This window comes from Meleagris gallopavo, chromosome 3, assembly GCF_905368555.1.
Source record: "Meleagris gallopavo chromosome 3, MGAL_WU_HG_1.1, whole genome shotgun sequence".
NCBI classification, from domain to species: Eukaryota; Metazoa; Chordata; class Aves; order Galliformes; family Phasianidae; genus Meleagris; species Meleagris gallopavo.
Window position 1 is genome coordinate 58,779,295 of NC_139406.1, and position 24,135 is coordinate 58,803,429.

A 24,135-nucleotide genomic window follows, 5' to 3' on the forward strand; every position below is an offset into this window, starting at 1 on the left:
GTTATGAAAGCCGTGTTACTGCACTGAAAACTTACTGCATTTCACTTTTTAATTTTTTTTTTGCTTCCATTTTTAACTTTCTAATTAAAAAAGCACACACACACACACACACACACACACACACACAAGTATTCATCATTATTATCAAGTTTCCTTATACGTACCTATTTCCTTCTGTCACGCTAAAGCAGGAACAATTTTCACAGCATTCTTCAGATTCAATTATACTCGTATTAACAACTTCAATGGTCCCCAGACTCTTTGCAGAGAAATGACCTTACTTGCTCTGGTTAGCTGAAGGGCTCTTTAACAGATGACTTTATATTGCAAGCTAAAAAGAGTACTGGTCTTCTCAAACTTAGCACATGCTACTTAGAAGCTCTCTTGCAACTGGAAAACCATTGTGTAAACTGAAACTCCAAGCGTTGATAGAACATCTCAGTTCCAAGAGGACAAATGCAAACAAGCTACTTCAGTTGACAGCTCTGATTTAAACCTTCAAAAAGGTCTGCAAAGATGCACTTACACATTGTGATGCTATTGAAAATGATCAAATACAACTTGAAATGTCAGGTGACAATTCATGGATACAACTATTAACAATGTGTAAGCTACCTTGTACTTCATACACACCAAACCCACAAGATTGTAGAATTAACATGTCTCCTCTGCTGCCTTAGGACATTCTATTTGTAAAAATCAGGCAGATTAGAAAACCTTGCATTCTGCCAGTAGTAAGTCCGTTTAATGTTACAGTAACAAAATTGAGAAACTCACAGCTTCACAATGGATCTAGATAATAATGACATGACTTTCATTTCCCAGCTACTTACTTTACTTGCTAAACCTTATTTTGGCTGAATAGTTTTCATTTTGTCTTTGGGCTCCCGAACAAAGCACTTCTGTAAGATATTTTCAATCAATTTCATACAGCAAACAAGCTGTGTTCCCACAACGTATCTGTACAGTGCATAAAGTCAAATAAAACTCCAACGTCTCTGTAACAGAGGTCAGACAAGGTGATGTAATTGACCCTTTTCAGCCGTAAATTTCATATGGTTTTAGCCTTTCCCATTTAAACTGAACACTTGTATCCTGCAAAACGGATCATACACTGAAATACCATAAAAGGCTCAGGGAACAAAGTTATGGCTGGAACACGCTGTCTGTAATACACAGACTACCTCTCACTACAGTCTTTTTAGGCCTGTTAAGGTCTATGAAAACTAGCATTGCACTTCTCTTATTACTGTATTCTCTCTCTCTCTTTTTTTTTTTTTCCTCTAGCAAACTACATTCTCTCATCCATCAATAAAAGTGAAAATTATTCATTTTCCTGCTGCAGTCATCCTATTCTCTCCCACTGATGGATTTCCATAACTCTCCTTCAGTGGCTGACATTAAGAAGAAATGTTTTCAAGAATATCTTTGTAAAACTGATTTTTCTGAAATATAGGATATAAAATAGATTTAAAAATTCCAGGTAATCAATGATTCGATGCTACCTTTTCTACAGGAGGAAATGCTAGCTTGAATACTTTTTTGTACAGGCTGGAGAAAAGAAACAAATGAAAAGCTTGCATTTATATAGACCTCTTTTAACAGCAATACAGATAAACAAAACTGGAAAACTTTGAAAAATAATACAAACACATCCCAGTTTCCTCAGATACTTAATCCTTTGCCTGGAAAAACGTAAGGAGTTTTCATCCATGCAGATTAAAAGGTGGATGAAGAGCACTGGTAGTTCAAGTTGTCGTCCTTAATGGCAGCTTTGTCACTGCTAATTATTCACAAGTGACCAGCTGAAAGTCAGCCTGCAAAGTTCTGTGACTGTCCTTGTCTTTAAAACTCCTTCCCTAGCACTTTTGCATCCAAGTGATTTGAATACATATCATTGATTTTGAGCCAACTCCTCTCAGTGGTTTCAGATGTAAGTGCCACTGAAATCAATAGTCTTTCTGTATTCTTGAGAAACTGGACCCTCATCTATAATACAAACTGATAATGCTTTAGTATGAGTAATTCACAAGTCCTAGGTAGAAGGGAAGGTTACAGAAGTCCAAACACAGCTCAGCCCTAATCTCTCTGATGTTACAGACTCTTAGGCATACACTGAATGGCAGGAACAAATGGATGAGGCCAGGCTCTTCTCGGTTGTAAGCAGTGATAGGACAAGGAGCAACGGCCTAAAACTTCAGCATACGAAGTTCCATATTAACATGCAGAAGAACTACTTTGCAGTAAAGGGTGACAGAGCACAGGAACAGGCTGCTCAGAGACAATGTGGAGTCTCCTTCTATGGAGATATTCAAGACCTGTCTAGATGCCTATCCGTGTGAACTATTGTAGGGTACCTGCTTTAGCAGGGGGTTGGACTCAATGGTCTCTTGAGATCTCTTCCAAATCCTGCAACTCTGTGATTCTGCAAATGCATAAAACCATTAAAACACAGTAGCTAAGCTGAGGACTTGGATTGCAGGCTACTGATCCAAGAGTTAGTATCTACAGAAAAAAATATGTTCACGCTCTATAATATGTAAGGACACAAGCCTCAGGTTGCAACAGATTCATATTATATTTGGTGCAATATTTTTCTTTCAAGTGAAGGATCAGGTGGTGAACAGCATTTGGAGCATATGTACTTGTTTCTTACCAGCTGATTCCCATAAACCTCCATATGGCTTTTTAAATACAGTTCCTAACAATAATGGAACTTTACAGTTGCTTTACATCTGGCAATAGCATAGATTTTATTGGCAAAGAAATTACAATATTTAAACAGGGATTTCTTAATATTGTTTTATTTTTATGTGTGACTATATTAAAAATGTTTATTCTGTGCTATCAAGCACTTTTCAAGGCACAGTCATAAATGCCACAGACAGAGATTAAGAGTTTAGTACCCCCCATGTGAGGCATAACCACTGACCACATGTGCATTTTAATCCATGGAGCTATAAAGTAAAATAACGGTAAGTCTCCAATCCCTTTCACTTTGTTACTAAAACAGAGTAAGAAAGCATTCACAATAATCACAGTTTGGGGAATTCTGATGACCTCCAGTCAAGGGCCAGTTTTTAAAGCCATCTAAAATAATTCCTTGCACTCATTCAGTTGCTCGCAGTGCTTAAACATCAGCAGGCGTAAGCATCAACTTGCTCTTTTCAACACAAAGCTCTCTTAAGCATCCAACCACACTTTAAATGCACGTTTCTGTTAATTTTCATCATGAAATATGAGTGTCCAGATTGTATTAGCCAGACTACCTAGTCCTAGATGTCTCTCTACCAAAAACATTATGGATATGTGTTGTTGCCAGTACTTTCATTCTTTCTGTATTTTTGTTGCTGCACTTGAGACTTTTAACTAATGAAGTCTAAACAATCAGTGAAAATTGTCTATACAAGATCCACTCTAATCAATAAGCTCTTCACTGTAGTACACTGTTGGCAAAGCATCCTCGTAGTCCTTTACAAAATCATAAGATTCAAAATGAGGAAAGGACAAAGTTACCTAGATCATTTCCCATGTATTAGTTTCAACCTGGTGAAAAGCGTGTGAGACACAACAGCACTGCAATTCTTTATTTATTATTCTCACCGATTACCAGAACAGAAAAATAATGCTATACTGAGATTCTACAAAAGACAACAGAGATAATGCAAAAAACTAAGACAGACCTGGAAAGGAAAGCTAAGTGCCTCAGGGTAGGTTTTTGAATATAAAAACAAAATTACTTTTTAACTGAACTCAACAATAAATGTATTGAATCTCCAGATCCAAAGCCCTCAACTACTATGGATCAGAAACATTTCCGCGTTAAGTCCCTTGACACACTTCCTAATTTAAAGGTTTAGTTTCTGCTCTCTGAGAAATCAGGTTCTCCTTCCTATTCTTTCAAAGAAATTACAAATAGCATAACAAAGCAAAAGTAAGCATTAATGGGCAAGCAGCTAGAGAGATGCAAAGATCCTCTTTGAACCAGCACGGTACCACTAACTAGGATTTACCACCATTGTACACATCCTTCTTTATTGAAGTAACTTCTAAGTAACTAAACAAAACATTTCTTCCTTAGACATCCTGGCTAGCAGTTCATAGAGAATTAAATAAAATATAAGATTGTTGTCTTTAACCTTACTCATCAAAAGGTTAAATATCAAGACTATGTCAGTTATCTAGGCTTTTACTTTATCTTTCCCCCCTCAAGTAAAGCAGCAGGGAAGTTAACACCAGAAATGAAAAGATGTCATCCTAAGAAAGTAATTTAACACGGTAGCAATGAACTGCCCTTTGGAAATGCTTTTTCTTCTTTTACTTCTAAACTAGACCTACACTAGACTAGACTAGCACAGATAATTTATCTCATGTCCTTATATAGCTATGTGAACAGTATGCCACTCAGCAGATTTATTAAACTGGGAGTATTGAAAAAGACAGCTTTCTTCTACAGTTTTTCCATGGAAAAAGTAATTCACCATCAAAAAACACCTCCATCCATAATCCCAAAGAACCTTGTGACCCTTTATAACAAAATCAAGCAAGGTCTGTGCTCTAACATGTTACTGACTATAGCTGCATTGGTTAATGGAATGAACAAAGACAGAGCTGTCAGAATATGTCAGAGAAGCTGGCTTTAGCACTGCCTCAGCTACTCATGGATAAATCCTCCATTAGGACAGTTAGGCTACCAGAAACTTTTCAAAAACAAAAACTTTTAGTGCTATGGAGTACTCTCTTAACTGGAGATATCCTTAAAACATTACTAATGTGAAATATACTTTCCTTATTTTTGTCAAGAGTACAATAATAGATTTCTAGTCCCTGCATCACCTTTACATACGAAGTATCTATTTTTGCTTGTACTTCAACAATGATTCCAATAGGTTCAATTCTAAATTTTCCAAATGCTAGTCTACAAAACTAATTGTTTTCTATGACCAAGTTACAGCTGACAACCACTTTTCAATGTAAGTTTCCCAGCATTATCCGTACTGTCATCAGAACCTCAAAAAGGAGTAATCTCTCTTTTTTAATTTCCTCTTTCATTAATAAAATAATCATTTCATGGCAAGTTTCTAACTTGTTATGTAATTGAGCATACAGAAACAAAGACTCTACGCAAAACCGTCTCTTCAAACAAGCACTTAAACTAGTTGTGCAGAAGAATTTATAAAACTAGTGTAAATTTCTTCTGCATAAATAATGGATTTGCCATCCCTAGAGGTCAGGTTGGATGGGGCCCTGAACTGTCTGATGTAGTGAGTGGCAACCCTGCCCATGGAAGGGGGGGGGTCAGAGATACATGATCATTACGGTCCCTTCCAACCTATTCAATGATCCTACGACTGAAACCACACACTAATAATCAAAACATACACAAAAGGAGTACTTCCTTCCTAATTTTTAAAATTATTACTGCTGTAATTTTGGAGTTATAAAAGATCTGCTTAGGGACCTTTAATGTCAAAAATAGACAACTTTTGAAAATACAAACTTTATTACGAATATAAACAAACCATATGCTTCATACTGAATAAAAAGAACTCTCAAGAACTAAAATTCTGTGTCATTATCTCTTGCTAAATCCATCCCTGTGAATTTACGCTTGTTTCTCTTATGCAATTAAAAATCTGCCAAAGACGACACCAAATACTATAAAAGGGACAAAGAACAGAGCTTTTCCTGGGTAAGCAAAAAATTTCATGATGTGTGTCTCAGCCATTGCCAAAATTTGCTGTTATTGAGATATTACAGTTGCCTACCATGCAAACTTTGGATTTAGTAATGATTTCAGTCATCCTATCCCCTTTCTCAATTTTTGAAACACCTATGCTCAGTTTATCATATCTTAGTGAAATCTTCCACTCTGAGATTGGTGTCTGGTATTCACAGGCAGTAATCCAGACCTCAGGGACAAGCATTTTCTCTTCTTCACCCCTTAGACTACAGTCATTATTAAAAAAAAATAAATAAATTAAGCAGAAACAAACTTCCTCACCTTTACCAGTTCTGTATAACCTGTTTCCCTCGCTGTCCACCATGGTTGAGCTTTCAGTCCCTTGACATTGTAGAGAGAGCGCTGCCAGACCGATGCAAAGTGACCTCTTTGGTATCCAAGTTCATACCACTTGTATGCCTAGAATATGACACTTATTAGCAATTAAATGCATATCAACCAAAATTTTATAGAAAAACCTTAGGATCCATTTGATTCTGTGGATATTCTTCTACTACATAGAAGGTATAAACACTTTGAGAAGAAAAAAATGAAAAATCATCAGAAAAATTTTCAGACATACCAGTCAGCCAAGTTTGTCCAGTCCAGCATTAGCAAAACAGGAACATCCTCACAATCACTGATATAAAATATGGGTCAGTAATTTAATGGTAACTTTGGGAAAGTGGTAAAGTTTATAGAATACTGTTATCATGCTATGGTGCTATGAGAGAACTTGCTTTAAAGTGATATACTTAGGTCACTGTATTTTGACTCTGGTGGAAAAACTCACAATTAGTAGGAACAAAAAAAAGACAAAAAACACATTCAATTCATTTCTGATTTTTTTTTTTCTTTTTGGAAGCTCCACATAAATGTCAAAAGTTTTGGTTAATTCTGTGGCAAAAGAAGGAATGCTAACAGATTCTATCATCATGCAAATTGCTCTTTGCTTTTTTTTTTTTTTTTTGCTATTGCTTATCTTGACTTCTACACGTGTATGCTGGACTGTTACTTAAAACGGACTACTCAAGTTTTTGACTATGAGTCCATGCTCAAAAGTTTTGTCTGGATTTGCCAGATGTTAAAGCAAGGCCATTTTAAATATGTACCTCTTTGTCTCCTATTCTCTGCAAGGCGTCACCCAAATGAAAGTAAAATCGTCCATCATCTGTGCCAGGGTCACCAGACTCTAGTCCTTCCTAAAAAAAAAACAAAAAACAATACTAGAAATAGAACAGTAGAAAAGAAACTTCAGTAGGACTTCTAAAAGAGCTCAGGTTATTTCTGTATGTAATCTGTCAATTCTATGCAAGAGAAAACCTATGAAATTGTCCATAAAATTTAACTACTCTGATAACGATGAACTTAGGTTGAATGAATACAGTATTCAGTGAAAAGCCCTTGAAAAATGTTATCAGTTTGCAAAATCCCATGGTTTCTTCCCCCAGTTACTCCAAGACAGAGATGTATTTAAAGACAAACACTTGACTTCAATCCTATAAAAGTACAGAAGCATTTTAGAAAGCGGGTTATGGTAAATTAAGATTTTGTTTCATAGTATTTCTTCCAAACGCTCAGACGTATACAATTTCCCTCTTTCAAGAACTTTTAGTTTGCAGCATACTGCAAGCCTCAAAACAATTTGAGACTCACAGCTGTGTACTAATAAAACCAATATTTGATGTTTAAGAATTGATGAATCTTAGCGTATAAGCTTGTTCCCGTTCATTGACAGTGATACAGCAATATAACTCTGATGCACAGCTTTAATTGTAATTTGCAATTAGAATGCTTTTAGCTTGACAAATTATATATATTATGATTTTCCATTTTTTTTTTCTTTTTTTCTATTGGTAAAATATTTATGTTAAATGTGGAAATAAAACTACCTTTAGATAAGGAATGCTCTCTGCTATCTTGTTTTCAGCCTTCAGGATGAAGCCATAGTGTACTTTGGCAAAGCCATCATCTGGAGCCAGGCGTAGAACCTGTTTGAGGGCAAAGGAATTAAATAGTAATGTATGAATCTATACAAATTAACAAATCTGTGTACAAATTACTATTTAGTGATGCAATTAGATTTTCTTCCATCACTGGCACAGATAAATTCTTGCTTTTCCTGTACTTGTATACATTTACATTTATCTTTCTCCCAAATAACTCATTATAAACCAAACTTTGAACTTTCATATGTAAAATTATTCCAGTTGGCTTCTCTGAACTGCATTATTTTCTTCTTGTGCCTCCTCTTCCATCTTCTGTCTTGAGTTATAACATGCTAAATTACAGGAGTAATGTAAAGGAAGGCAGCTGCTTTTTGAACAAGTCTACAGAAGAGTCACGAGAAGGACAGTGTGGTACTACGCCTGGAATAGTTTAAAACATGTTAGGTTTACACTGGCAGACTAGTCTTGACAAGAGAGAACATATTATGCTGTGAAGCACAGTGACTGCTATTTAGAAACATGCTGTGAAATAATGCTTGTATCACAAGACAGAGCTGTACAAACCAGGCAAAGCAAAAACCATTCTCAACACAACAGTAAGAACTATCTTGGAAGAGCTTACACTTTCTTGGCTAAGAGAAAGCAATCAGAAAGTAATGCAAAGACTAGTGGGGTACCTCAAGTGATTCAGTGTACTTTCATACCAGGTGATGGATAAATCATTCCTTGACTGTTGTGTGCTGCACTCGAAGACCTAGAGTGCTTAATTAAGCTAAAAGAGTTTGTACCCTGAAGAAAATTTAGATATATTTGAGTTAGAACATAACATCATTAACTTTGCAGAAAAGGAGAACCCATGTGCAAGTAAGAAATCTGATCCTCGTTAGGCACAGATGGATATTTCCAGTGCAAGAGAAAGATTTGTGAGCGCAGGGAAAGCTGTAAGAGAGGATCACTGTATGGGGGAGTGTTTCAGGGGAAGGAAGTGTGAAACTGACTAGCTGAGTTCTAAAGTGCACTCCCAACAATACTGATAATTTAAGTGCATTTGGTCTGTGCCTCAGCCATGGAGAAAAAAAAAATAAAAAAATTCCAGAATGCCTTCATCTACTTTCCAGCTCCACATTTCTATCATACTATAAATATATATGTAGGTTGCTCTGAACGTAATACCTCCTGTTTATTTCCATGGAAACTACAAGACATACAAAGAGCACAGTAACACTGGTTGATAGAACAAATTCTCAGGTACAAAGCACTATTATTCAGCATGGGTCATGCACTTTCACCAGCGATGAAGAAGAGCCTGCATGCTACCTGCAATAAACCTGCACCATCCACCACGTCACCATGCTCACATCCTCTGCTTTGGTCTCCATAAACATTCAGTAAGCTCAGATAGATGTCAGTGGGTGGCACTGTTTCCCCTCATAGAAGAATTTCACCCCTTTGCTTCCTACACACTTCCTACACATTTCCACCATTGTGTCAGACTGCCCCTGTGATGCCACCTGTCATACGGCAGCAGAATGTAACAGAATGTTGGTGGGAAGGTTCAACCTCTATGACCATACCAACCAGCATCCACCTCTAACACTGTGGGCCAACATAGTAAAACAGAAGGCATTATTTTTTCAGAGCAGCCTTTGTGTGTATATATCCAGTATCATTTGAAGCTTCATGTGATATCTATTACATGGTCAAGATAAATCTGTTGATAAAACTCGTCTCTTAAAATAAGGGTGGAAAGTCCAATCAGGACAGATCCTCGGTTTGTGAGGACCAGCACAAATGCCTAGAAGTCAGCAGAAAGACAGAGACTGATACAGGACAGATGCAGATGGCAGATGCACAGTCTCTCTTCTCTAAATCCATTTTTGAAAGTACTAAGCTCATGCCACGCATAAAATGCCTGCATACATTATAGCCATTTCCCTATCCTTTTTTTCCAGCCACTAACCTAATTCTTCAATCAAAATAATTAGAAGCAAACCTATAACAGGTCCTTTGGGTCAATTTCTTTGCTTTCTCCAACATTATTACACACAAAATACATCCGAGCAAAATCAAAATCAGTGCTACGTGGGTATAAATGCTATGGCTCAAAAATAGGAGTATTTCATATATTTTCACAGAAAAAAAAGCCATTATGAAGAAACAATTTTGAGTATCTATTTGAAGTCTATAATATGGTATTTAATTAGCAAAAATGAACTTTGCAATTCATAATATGGATCAGGTTGACCAATAAGTTAACCAATAACCACCATATGAGTTTTATACTTTATGAATACAGCATTCTGCATAGAAGCATTCTGTTCCATGGATCTGTACCTGCTGGGTGAAATAAAAATGACTGACAGAAATATTTATTAGTCATATAATTTTGTTACAGTTCCTTTAACTATAGGATAAAGCTATCTGATTAATTAAGACAGGAGAGAATTTTCTATATTACAGTTCATTTAAACTCTGCCGGGTTGCATTAAGGCATGATCTACATTCAGAGCCCCTAAAGAGAAGCGAAGAGATACAATCAGCAGAAATTACACTGGAAGTATTTAATGTAAATTGTATTACTCTGTTGCTGTTGCTGCATGCAATATTAATTATGTTTAAAAATAAGTTTTACTAAACCGCACATTGCCCATTAAATATTAATCATGAATATAGAAATTAACCTCTGGGGCTATCAGTGGCTAATTAGCCAGGGCAGAGTAGTGTGTTAATGTGGGTATTCTGCTTTTGGTACCTGAGATAGTTCAATCAGAGCTGGCTTGTATGCATCTGTATATGACTGCATTGAGGCCATGCAGACACAGCTCAGAATGGCAGGCAGAAAAATTGCTGTAAGTTCACTCACTCTGCTAAGGAAATTCTCCCCATTGTGTTTTATCAACCTGTAGATACTTGAAAACAAAAATAGCTTTAATTTCTGTGAGAACTATTTTCAATGTTATGTTTCCATGTAGCTGGGTGTAATGTTCAGAAGAAAATATATTAACATTTGGCAAAATTGAAATCCTCTCCAGCTGGACACCATTTTCCATTCATTGTTCAGCAGAAAGTCTGGTAAATGCAACTAAAAAGTGTATTTTGTATCATCATTTTAAATCGTACTACACTGCAACTGAAAGTACAAAGCTGTCTTGATCTGAAGTTTAACATTTTATACACATCACTTCTACTGTGAAAAGAACACAATTAAGATTGTTGAAAAAAAAAAAATTGATCATAACACTTTGACAGCTACAAAGACAAAATTAGTTTCTCCACTTCTTTTAGAAACAATTGCGATTAGTTTCCAATATTTAAATCTTATAAAAAAAGGGGTGAAGTTGATTGGAAAATAAGCTAGCTCGCCAATGAAAGCGGAAAGCTTTCATTCACTAGGATTCCTTGGGCACTGATTCAGTTTTTTAGAGATGATGTCAGCTGTTTAATGTGGTCTGAAATGGTGCATGATGCAATCCCAATGTACTGTCTGTGTCTATGAAGAATCCAGTGGGTAATGCCTGCTCAGCCCACGCCTAACACAGCCAACACTGAGTTTAGACTATAATGTTACAGCAGGAAGCAAACAAGATCACTGTTATCTCTTCCAAAGCATCCAGTACATTTGCTGCAAATGGGAAACTTGAAGTCTAGATTCTCTTCCAGCCCTATTGTTTTGCTCCTCAGACAAGTTCCAAAGTACACCATTCCCTTGTTAGACAACTACAAAGAAAGGAATGGGAATCAGCAAGAAGCAGAGTCTAAAGTCAAACCCAAGGTAACCCTTGAGAATGAGCTCAGCTCTGCTCTCTTCCTACACATCTGTGCCCTTTGCATTAAAAAAATACTTGAATAAAGTGTATGAATATTCTTACAGTGGTAACTGTAACAGAGGATTCATAAACACTGAAGGCATCTACTCTGCAGCACTGAGTTTAGGCTCTTGCTTGGGATGTCTTGTTTCCTAACAGATGAGTAATTTGTCCTAGTTTTTTGTTTGTTTGTTTGTTTGTTTTAACTCATAGGAAGATGTCGTCTCCTGGAGGTCACCAGAACAACTTACCATAGTTTGCCTCACTTGTGTTGACAATGCATAGAGCTTCAGCACCTATGGCAGAGCTTTAAACCATATGTCAGTCACTTCCTAATTATGCATTGCAACAGCTGAGTGGAGCACTCAAGAGCAGACCATATGGCCCCAGAGCAATCTGCCCAAAAACATTAAAGAAGCTTTTGGTATAACCAAGAATAAAAGCATGTGCACATAAGCTTCTGCCTGTTTCTTTGACTATATCTCCTTTCAAAAAATTCTTCATGTAAATTTATACTTCATTACAACAAAGGAAAAAAAAATTGTATTACAACAGTAGAATTCAGTCTGAGGAAAAGTCAGAATATGGACAAAATCTTCATGATTTCTAAAAAAAAAAAAATAAATAAAATCCAAATCCTTTTAAAATATACTTATTTGTTGCTCTTTTACAAGGACAGAACATTACTATGATCTGTTCTATTTCACTGACTAGTGAACTGTAAAACAGAGTAATTATACTGGATAAAGACTATGGAAGCATGGAAAACAGTATATTGAAACCAGACCAGTTCTTATTTTGCATATCTAGCCTTAAAAAAAGCTGTAAAAGCATCTTCTGAAGTCTATCAAATGCAATCTCACAGTAGCTGCATAACAAACTCATTACCATCTTCCAATTATAAATAAATCCTATGATTATTATTGCTGAGAAATTCTAATATCTACATTGCTTGCAGCAAAGCACTGAAAAGTTGTGAAAGAAAATCATGCCCCAAATGAGTTTTTTTTTTAAAAAAAAGATCCTTCTGTTTGAGAAGCAGGTTCAGTTAATAACAGTCCATCTCTAAAAAACACCATTTTCTATATTTAGCTAACTTTTGATAGCAGGCCAAAAATTACTGAACAGAAGCGTACTATGGAGAGACCTACAGAGCAGCAAGAGTAGCAAAGCAAACAGTAGTTTGGCAACAACTGCAGCTGTCAGAAGAGCTTCAGACAAAACAGTATTATCAGGGTTTGGCTCCTGCCTCCAACCATGGGGATAAATGCCCTCATCCCCTCTGAGAAACCATCTGAGACAAGAACCCCTCAGACATCCAGATGTGGGGACTGAAAACTGCGCCTCTGCTCTCAGGAGGAGGTATCAATCATGCTGGCTTGTCCTCAGTCTGTGTAACCAGTCAATCATCATACTACTCATGCACCAAACAAGACCTGGAACAAGCGTGCCAACACCAACAATATCATCTGTGATCAGGTTCTGATAGCTCTTGCTATACCAGTTACATCAAGCTCCACATCTATTAGAGAGCTTCCAGATGTGAATGGGGTTCTTGCATCGTGGGAGTGGACTGACCCTTCCCCCAGCCTGCTATTGCTAGACAGCAATAAAAAATCCAATAAACAGGGCACACTACAAGGATCATGGGATCGTTAAAGAAAAACAGCATTTAGGCTGCCTTTGAAAATCTGGAAAAAGGCTACAGATAAATAGATTTGCAGGTACTCAACTACTGTATTCACATGAATAAAGACACCATTCCTATAAAGAAACAAGCTTATTTCTGCTTTCCATACATTCCAGACAAAGTAACATCTACCCATGTTGTCAATATATTCCAAATCAGCCTATCAGAAAGCATAAGAAACCAAGGATTATTAAGTATGTTTCGCTGTTTGTAAGGAAAAAATATTGAGTATGATGGTATCAGGAAGTCTGAATGCAATCCAGAAAACAGGAAATGGATGGTAAAATAAATAAATCTCATCAGTGTTAATCCTTCAAAATCAGACATGCAAAATGTTTCACCACTAAAGAAGTTAAAAGCAGGCAATCTTTAAAATGAATGTGAATCTTTTTTTCCGCTATTGGAATGGATGCTCACCTCTTCATACACTTGCTTGGCATTGCTGTTATCTCCTATCAAGAGGTAACCGACGCCAAGGTCATTCTTGAATGACGTATCACTGGGAAACAGATGAACTAATTTCTGTAGAGTAATCAGGGAACTTCTCATACGACCTAATTTGATTGAACAAGGCTTCATTACAACAGTGGATACAAGTAACAGGGGTAAGATACACAACATCTCAAAAAACACAAATCAGACCCAGATGTTCCATTTTCACTAAAGATCATGGGGCAGAACTTCAGAAAAAGCTTATGCAGATAGGAGTATATTCAGCTGCTTGGTTGCCACAGCAAGTGTAGTTGTACAAGGAATATTTTAGGAAATCACTCAGAATGCATATCATGCAGTGTTATGGTAGCCTCTAGTGGAGAACAGTTCACAGTGTAGCTCTAACATTAAGCTCCATTTGCTCTTTCACACATAGATATCAAAGCACTTAATAAAACCCAGTAAACATATCAAAATAAACTTTGTCTTTGTTTTAGGACTTCGTTCTCAGCATTCCAGCTTCAGATTTTCACTCACTGATAAACATAAACCAAATCTGGCTAATTTTAATAGACATTCTAGTATTAGCGTGTTCTTAACAGGCAGCTTTTTGATCTGCACCTGGACGTCCAAAACTGACACATTGAAAACTGTAAAGAGGTCACACTGGATATCTCTTTGCCTCTGACACAGAATCACTGAAAGATTCATGGTTTAGAAATCTTTTTGATGATATTGTGATCACCAGGATCAAGTCCATCTATTTTTTCTTAACAGAAAACAGCACTATAAACTAAATACGTGAGACAAATATGAAATTCAAGTATCAGTAGGCAAATCTAATTTACTAAAGCAAGAAAGCGATGCATAATCATCGTGCATAATAAGCCATCCATTTAAGACAATCTAGTGCCTTAAAAGGTAAGTCATCTCCAGAAGTAATGACTATAATCCTGCTCTACTTGTATTGAGTTGTTACTCAATAGCAAAATTTTGTTAAATAGCAAAAATGGTTTTCTGTTTCAATCTATTAACTAGTTATTTCACTATTTACATTTTTTAAAGTGGGATTAAGAGCATCAGGTATGGAGATTCACGATGCTTCACAATTTTTGGCCTAAGAGTCATTGCCACTCATAATTCAGTCTGAGAATAAATAATGAGCCAACTCAAGTAATGTAAGCATAACATAATGTGAAATTTTGTGATGGCAAAGATATACAATTACAATTTCCTGACAGCATGTTAACAGTTTCCTGTTAAAAGTTAAAAGACTTTTTTTTATTTATTTATTTTATAAAACTGCATAAATACACATCTATATTTTTATTATATCTTCTTTAGGTTATACAATATACTATCAATTCACCTTCATTGAAAAACAAGACTTTCCAAATGGTCAAAAGAAGGAATACTTAATGAATTAAAACATTATCCTCCAGCTCAATTCTGTTCTTCTCTATGTTTACTGTAAGTAAGTTTATTTGGGGGTTTACTTTATGTATGCCATTTATTTCCCTGAGGTTTCGATCAACCTCAGTAGAAAATGATTTTTTTTTTTCTTTTACTCAATAATTTTTTTTATTTTTACTTTTTTTTTAAAAAAACCATCTCCTTTCATAGCCTTGCTTGGCATCTTGTGCACTGCTATCTGCAAGGCACTACTGTCAGAAAAGCGACAGACACTAGGTTAATAGCAAAATTTTTAAGACTTTTTAAAGAAATTTTCATTTATTCCAATGAAAATTCGATTGAATTTTTGCTGTTAAACCCTTAGTGATCTTCTTAAAAATCACACAACATTCACAATTTTTACACCATCCACAAATCTTACCAAGGAACTGCTGCCTGTCAGCTTCTCGTTTCAAGCTCAGTTTTATCAGATCTGAAGGGACATTTGGCAGGCTAACCACCTCATCATAGGTGTTGATGGCTTTTTGCAGCATCTCATTACTTCTCATTTTCTCAGCTAAGTCATCTTCTGACTAGAGAGAATTACAAAACTATTATTAGAACACATAATAATACATTATTTTTCAAAACAATTTTGTTATCTTTAACAGTGTGGAAGAAATGTAAACTGTTGTCAGATTAATTTCAAATTAAATCTCATGCTAACAGTAACACACAGATCAAAACACACCAACAAATATTTCTTTCATATATTCTGACAAATTTACTTACAGTCATTCTTAGAAAAAATAATTAAGAATTTTCTTTACTCTTCCATATCTTGAAATAATACCTAACACACAGCTCTTACTTAAATTACTTCATTAAGTTCAGGAGCAGGACGAAGGATGTATGAGATTTCTACTGTGAAAGTACAGCTTCAGTAAAGCCAGTGGGAACTGCTACTGATGTCACCTGTGGAATGTTATTTTTATAATTTGTTTCCACAGCTGCATCTCAAGTCATGAATTTTTAATGAATTGTTTTGCATTATTTATTCAAAAGCATGCATTTTCATGTGATTAAATCATTCTTCCTAAATGCTTCTATTTTTATTGGCTGAAGTCAATTAGCAGGTGTAGATGCATCACAAGCACTGATGAAACTGAAGCTCTTATTGCTCAATCCATTGTTGTATCGATTAATTTAAACAACTTCAACTATGTTAATTGTAGTAAGTAGTTAATATCTGGAATCTTTGCACTTCTGTCCATTACTTTCTTTCCTTAGGCTCTTCTGAAATTGAATATGGAGAATACCATAAAACACAGTTCCTCAGTCCAATACCTGTTCAGTTACTTTCAAATAACCCTGACAAATAAATTATGAGATTATTTATTTTTCTGATATACATTCACTAGTACATTTGTTTTTCCTATTTTAGGTAATTGCAGGGTAAAGAATAGTAAAAAAATAAATAAGAAAAAAAATCAAACATTTTCAATGTAACATCTGATTAAACTCACCAATATATATGCTAAAGAGGTTTAAGATACGTCTACTCTTCAGCCCTAAATATTTCAACTATTTCTTTAGAATATTTTTCATCTGGCCTAAGTGTACTTCAGGAATTAAAGCAAGAATTACTCAAATTTCTAAAAACACTAATTCGAGGGAAAAACAGTTGACATTTAAAGCTATTAAAAGATGGAGAAAAGTGAATCTTGATGCTTTATTACATCTAGAATCTTCAAAATTAGCATGTAATTCTGGTTCATGGTTCACAGACAAGGCAAAGTGCTCCTACAGCAAACTCCAGGGCTTTACATTTATCCTCCTCTGAGATGTTACTTTTAGTTAGCGATAAGAAATAGCAAATTCAAATGTATTTTGTTGCATAAATATCCATTCTGAAGTTGTTATAAGGTAAATCCTCAGAATAATCCATCTGTCAGCAAAGTCCATGATTTTCTTGCTCTTTTCAAACAGCTGCACCTTACACATATTTGATTCAATAAAATTGTCATTGGTCAAATCAATGCAAGTGCTCAGTAAAAAGACTTGTATGAGTCTACAAACGATACTGAAAATGGAAATGAATTTATAGTTGCCTTTATACATTCCCAAAAAATGCCTGCTCATTATGACTTCAGACCTTGATCTGAAGGTCTGTCTCATCTTTACTGAAGTGGTAGATGGTGACTACAAATTGGTGTAAAAGGATGAATGCAGTTGTGTCACTGGGGAGAACTCTTAAAAAGCCGACTTATATGATCTGTCCTCCTCCATAAAAAGGGTGAACTTATGAGGACAGGAGCTATATTTTCTTAGATGTAATGAACAGATTCATTAATTACGTAAGTCTTAAAAGCATAACTCTTTTTAGTTCATTACTTCTTGTGTTATGTCTATGTGGCAAGGTTTTGACTAAGGAGGGGACTGCAGGGTGGTCTCAGAGCAGCTGCCTCAAGTCAGAATTTTTTCCTCCAAGACAACTCAACATGGCTCAAAAACAGCATTACAAAGGCAGAGCTTATTTTCTAATGTGTTCTTTTTTTTGTTTTTTTTTTCCCCCTTCTGCGTGTGAGTAGGGTGGAGAGAAGAACATCTAAAACACAGCAACCTCCTCCACAAGATGATAAAGCTGATTAAGCCTCCTTGTTTGGATTTTTGTTGTTGTTGTTCTTTATCCTTTATATATTCTTTACCACTCTACAGAAACTTCACATCTTATTTTTGTGTTATTGACAATACTTTCCACTAGACTAAAGTAAACAAAAGCTTATGAAGTAACTTGGGAAGGACAGAATACTGGAACGGGCACAGTTCGACAGATCATGTAATGTTTTTCTTTAGGAAAAATCTACAAAATTATAAATGAAATCTGAATGGAATCTAGAGTTCTATCATTAGAAAATATTTATGGCTCACCTATAAAACATTTATGACTTTTAATTCATTCATTTATGTACCTGTGCTTTTCCATATCTTGCTCGTGGACTTTCTGGATATTGATTTACCAATGCTTCAAAGGCTCTTAGAGCTTCTTCAACTTTTCCCTGGAAGGCAAAGAATTTTATCAGCATTTACATCTAACAAAGATGCTGAAGGATGCACGGCCTAATAGCAAATGAATTTCCCCAAGTTGAAACAAAAAATATACAAAGTTCAGACTGTGAATCTGTGAAAAATAATTTTCACTCATATTTTTGTTGGGATTACTTTGTTGTTTAAGAGAAATCACTGTCATTACCTACAAAGAGGTAACATTCACTTCCTCTGGTTAAAGCTAATAATGTTTTTACTGTATTTTGCTTTTGTTGACTGGAAGAAACGTTCAGAAGACAACAACCTGTCTATATTAAAATATAAAGATTCTATGGATAATAACAAATTCCAAACTGAGCGCAACATACAGAAAAAAGTTTTATACACAGATAGAAATTTAATCTCTGAATATCTCATATGACCGGCTATACCATAACTGTGGTTCTCTGGAAAATAGGACAGAGCCATCAGCATATGGATGTTTCCTCTGAATGATCTGAACAAGTACATCCCTAAGGACTCCACATGAGCTCTGCGTCTCCTTCCTGTGCCGTACAAAGTTCGCATGCAACTATAGTAATTTCATGGCTGATGCTGACTAGCAAACTGGGGTGGAAGTTGAGAAGAACCAATGGCACTTTTAAACAGAATCTAAGCACTGTTGGCAAAATCTGGCATCAGATCCTGCTGCCACATCCAAATCTTACAGCTTTACAAATAAGTGATTATCACTGCCCTGCTATCCTCAAATATTACATATATCTGAGTTTTAGGAGGAAGTTTTTCACTCAGAGGGTGGGGACACACTGGAACAGGTTGCCCAAGGAGGTTGTGGATGCACCATCCCTGGAGGCATTCAAGACCAGGCAGGATTTGGCTCTGGGCAACCTGGTCTAGTGGTTGGTGACCCTGCATGTAGCAAACTAGATCAGTGTGGTCCTTTTCAACCCAGGTCATTCTATGATTCTATGAGTTATCACTATATTTACCCTGTTTCCTACAAGACAAGCACAATTGTTTGCAACTCACCATGAAGCGAATACAGAAAAACAGTCAGAAAATTGATCCATAAACTCATCAGAATAATCAAAATAAGCATGTAAATGTTTTGAATTTTTGTATTTCAACACGTAAACAAGGTCCCCAGTGAAGAGCAGCAGCAGAAGCAGCATGATGCTAGTACTCTCTGTACAATAGCCCTGCCAGTTTTGCAGCCCCCGTGGGGCTGCATGGATGGCAAAGTAAATCAAAATCTGCAGTCAGTCTTCTGAAAAATCAAGACTCATCTATACTTGCAGTGATTAAAATGTTTTTTTTTTACTGCACTGTGCTGACAGTCGCATACTTCTTCGTTGTTCTGTCCTCTGAAGTGACCAAAAAGGGCAGAACAAAGACCTGCAGTTGTTCTCCACACTCTTTGTTCAAGTTTTTAAACTACTGAAATTGATTGATGTTACGGTCTTTGCAACTGGTGCGAAGCAGAGCATTGAGGCAGAAACATCTAAGCCGTATGGCAGCAGAAACATTCCTATGATGCATGCAGAAGTCCATCAAAAACAACACCTCCGACAAAGTTTTTCACCCAATGCTCATGAAGCACATGAACCCATACCAAGGAAGTCATATTAACATGCTTCTGTTATCTAATTTCTTTGATAACAGCTGACCACAGAGATAGGATAGATGTAACCCACATCCATGTGGTTAATTTAAACACCAGATAATATGAATTCAACAGATAAGCTACATATTTTCATGGTTAAAAGTGAGGAAACACATGACTGGCCAAATACATCATTTGAAAAATATAAACTATCTGACAGAAATTAGACTTGAGGTACCAATGGTCACCAAATATTTCAATTTAAAGAAAGTTACACAAAATGTAATCTAGAAGTAATTCTCCATTCATTTTTCTTCTTAAGTTAGCTGTTATCCATGCCCACCATTTAGACTCTGAGTGAAACATTCAGAACTTACTTTTTTACGTAATTTTTCTGCAGCGTCTAATTCAGCTTTAATGCTTTTATCAAACTTGTTTAAAAGCTTTGGCTTCTTCTTCTTTTTAACTGGAAATAAAAAGATACAATTTCTTACTTCTTTCATACTTCACAGCAATTGTCCTGATTAGCTTTAACTAGAAACTAACACTGTACGTTAAAGCACATTTGTATGGTATTTTGAAAAATACATTTAAAAATGATTAGCATGTCCTGATAAAGTTGTGACTAAATGTCTCTATTTATTTATCTAAAGCAATTAAGAGAATTGACAGAAATCACAGAATTACTCAGAGCAGTGAATTAAAAAAAAAAAATCACGTGGTCCAATTCCCTTTAAACGGCGAATGTCCTAACTGGTACATGTAAAGCTAAAACCAAACACCATACAGATTAACATCACAACACCGCTGCAATCTTGTAGCAAATACTTTGGATGCACAGTACAAAATACTTTGACAAGTTATATTTTATTCTGCTTCTTAAGCCCTCATGTGCACTGTGCGGGGATGGCAAGAACAGCCCCATGCTGCCGTTAGCTGTGCTTGTGATTCAGTTAATGACACCTTCTCTATAAAAGTCTGATCTTACAGTGAGCTTAAAGGAGACAAATCATTTCATTTACAGGAAAACAAAAACCTCAGAGAAAGGTTAACGCCTTTGTTAATGCTAAGCCAATACTAACTCAGCACTATAAAGATCCATGAGTATGAACTGCTTCTGTGTGAGAAAAAAGTTGATGACCACCTTTGGTTCTTCTGTGTAAGACTTACTGTCATGCTCAACCCTGAACTCAGATAATTGGCACGTAAATAACAATCCCACATAGGAAGAGTTCTTCTTACATTCATTACCTTTATAAACGATTCTGCAGCATTAGTATGCACAATTAACCAGATGCTATTGCCACTAGGAGGCAGGGGAAGATATAAATTCAAGCAAGGTTGAAGCTGTCCTACTAAATTTCATTTGCTTATTCACAGAGATTGTACAAAGCTTTAAATATAAAAATGTTTCAGGTTCTCTAAAGTAAAAATAATAAAGAAGAGATATATTAGTATAGTTATATCCCCATTGATCCTTGCAATAATAGAAGACATTGCAATTTTCCAGTGGATTAGCAACCAGGAAAGTAAAAAAAAAAAAGAAATGATATACAAGAGTTCATTCTTTTTTTAGAGTAAACCATCACATAGTTCACTTTAAAGTACTGAGTTTGCTCTCTTTAAAGTTTCATTGTACCTTACAACTTGAAATCAAGTATTTCTAGCCAGGCACAGAATAACGTACTTAAGAAATTTAATTATCATGGAAACAAGCTGATAGAAACTTTCTCTTGAATGTTGCACAGTTCACAAGAACTAGCTCTCATTATGCAAACAAGGATTCCTTCACCCCAGGACCCAAACAGACTAACAGTTATGGGCAGAAGCTTCTGACATAACATCATTAGGACAGAAAATAACTTTTTTTTTTCCTAAAAATATTCCACCTCAGAAATAGCAATGATATCTTGAAACCAAGATCTGACTTTGTCTAAAGTAATTGTGAATGAACTTAGGAATACTAGCCCTAAAAGCCATTAAAATCAAGACCCCCTAAGAGCTTTTTAGGTTGGTTGAGCTCATAAAAAATGTGATTTGCTGTTAGCAAGAAAACTGAGACATTTCAATTCCACTGACTGCATAATCTAAGGGACATCCAGCTGGATACCACCACCAAGCATTCAGATCTTGTTCTCTAAATATGAGGCTGTGCATACAAGAAACTACGTGAAAGAACAAACAAAAAAAAGTCAACTCTCAGTTCCTGCATTATGAATAAAAACCTTTATCTAAAAGTGGCCAGCTGTTCAGAAATCTTGTATTTAATAAGAAAGAACAGCTGTTGGTCACCCCTCTAACTTTCAATGTTGACAGAAAGACGTCCAGCCGCTTGATTCTTCTCAAGCTTCAGCATGGCAGCAGCGAGGTTTCTGCCAGGCAATGGAAAGAAGCTCTCCCTCGCCAAGGAGAAACTTACTGACTGTAGAAATGTGTTTTCTGCTTTGAGTTTACAAGAATATGAGACAAACAGCTCAGAAGAAAGAGCAAATGCAAACTCTTAGAAATCTTTTGCCGAAGAAATGACATCTTTTCTCTCATGTCCAGTTTTGGTGACACCTGGGAAGAATCTTTTAGTCAACCCACATTACCAAGAAGCTTTATTTTCCCATCTTCACTACAATTTTATATCAACTTTAGACCAGCAGGAGACCAATATGAAAAGCCGGAAAAGAGCTGCTAACGTAAATATTATTCAGCTGCTAGGCTCTAATATAACACAGTAAACATTATATAATGAGCAATTATTTTCATCTACTCATTCCACTCCTACGTTAAAGCATTCACCTGGGAGCTTTCAGTATAACCATCAAGCATTCCTCTCTATTAAGCAGATAGCCTGCTATCTCCCTGCAGGGGTATTTTAATAAATTATACATTGCCTCCTTCTAGTGTAATAATCCTTTAGCAGATGTGATCCAGTATATTAAACTCAGCATTACTATGAAATGAACTCACGTGCTTTTAGAGGAAAAAAACCATGCATCTTTTCTTCAGTAATTTACAGATTTCACTATATGAAGAAATGCACAATCATACAACTGCTAGGCTGATCCAAATCTGGTTAAGCATGGAAATGGGGATAATTCTTTCATATTTATCACACTATGGTCTTGCGAGAATACTGAGCATTTCCAGTAATAGCCTTGGATGTAAGCATATGCTTGCTACCTAAGATTGCTGTCATACAGCTGCTGAAGACTCCCTCAGAAAAAACAGTTTCCACTTTAACAACAAGAAGGAAGAAGACTCATCACATGCTTCTTCTTTCCACTGGACAATAAACAACGGGCAGAGCTGACAAGCAACCTCACTATCTCCCTCCTCTATTAAGACCTAGGGAAGAAAATAGCAAAGCTAAGAGAAAACTACAACAGATGGAAAATATTTTCCAAGTGATAAATTAATAGTCTGCAATGTTAACAAATGAAGGATAATGAAATATTACATTCTATATAATGGTTTCCATATATGAAGACTAAAAAACAAAATATGCCCGTTGTTTTAAATTGCAAGGCACTTTCATCACCAAAAACAGAGAAAATTCTTTTCTATAAAGGATAGATAAACATCATTTGAAAAATAACAAATGCATTTCAGATACTCTAAAGCACCAAGAGAAAAATTAGCAAAAGTAACTAAGTGATTAAAGGTGAATCAACCACTAATTTTTTGAAGAACTGCTTAAAAATATTTTCTATTTAGTTTGTGGAGGTGGGGAGCAAATTTTACATCTGTACAGGCAAAAACAAGGTGGGCGAAAAACAAGGAGTGGTTTGCCTCACTGGAGGAAGGGTACATACCACACATAAAAAGTAGCTACGGAATTTATTATTTTCATCCATCACCACAATGAGACCAAGGAATAAAAGGCTTGACATTGGCATAACAGAAAACTGGATTTGAAAATCTGGTATTAGTATCTGTAAGTGCACTGGAACAGATTTCTGAGGGTAGGTGTGGAATTTTCATCACTGGTAATTTGTACGAAAAGATTGCATAAGCATGTGCCAGGAATGATGCACATGGTTGAGAAGGCCACTATGCAGCAAGAGATGAAGTAAGCTTCAAGGTCCCATCTGATCTCATTTTATTATAGAATCATAGAATGATTTGGGTTGGAAGGGATCTTTAAGATCACCTAGTTCCAACCCCCTGCTATAGGCAGGAACACCTCCCTCTAGACCAGGTTGTTCAATGCTCCATCCAGCCTGGCCTTAAATGCTTCCCAGGAGGGGGCATCCACAGCCTCGCTGGACAACCTTTTCCAATGTCTCACCACCCTTAAAGAATTTCTTCCTAATTTATAGTCTGAATCTACCCTCTTCCAGTTTAAAGCCATTTTCTACAGTTTCTATTATATGCAGCAATACATCAATGCACTTTAGTGCCGAGACTATAATTACAGAGGCAACATCCATTCTCTCATTTCCTGTTGAAGAAGTTCCTACAGAAGCTGCCTGTGCCGGTCATCACAATGAATGACATTCCTC

At 36.0% G+C, this 24,135-nt stretch overlaps 1 protein-coding gene across 8 annotated transcripts in view; it reads right to left on the reverse strand.

Annotated features, from left to right (window-relative positions):
• The window catches only part of ASPH (aspartate beta-hydroxylase), a 102,413-nt gene that overhangs the window by 13,867 nt on the left and 64,411 nt on the right, over positions 1–24,135 (reverse strand). For all 8 annotated transcript variants that reach the window (XM_010708966.4, XM_085221176.1, XM_085221175.1 and 5 more), the window contains 7 exons: positions 20,020–20,108; positions 17,964–18,050; positions 15,434–15,584; positions 13,585–13,721; positions 7,615–7,713; positions 6,835–6,924; positions 6,005–6,142 (listed from right to left, as the gene is read on the reverse strand). In XM_010708966.4, the coding sequence (XP_010707268.2) occupies positions 6,005–6,142; positions 6,835–6,924; positions 7,615–7,713; positions 13,585–13,721; positions 15,434–15,584; positions 17,964–18,050; positions 20,020–20,108 (791 nt within the window). The remainder of the gene's footprint in view (positions 1–6,004; positions 6,143–6,834; positions 6,925–7,614; positions 7,714–13,584; positions 13,722–15,433; positions 15,585–17,963; positions 18,051–20,019; positions 20,109–24,135) is intronic.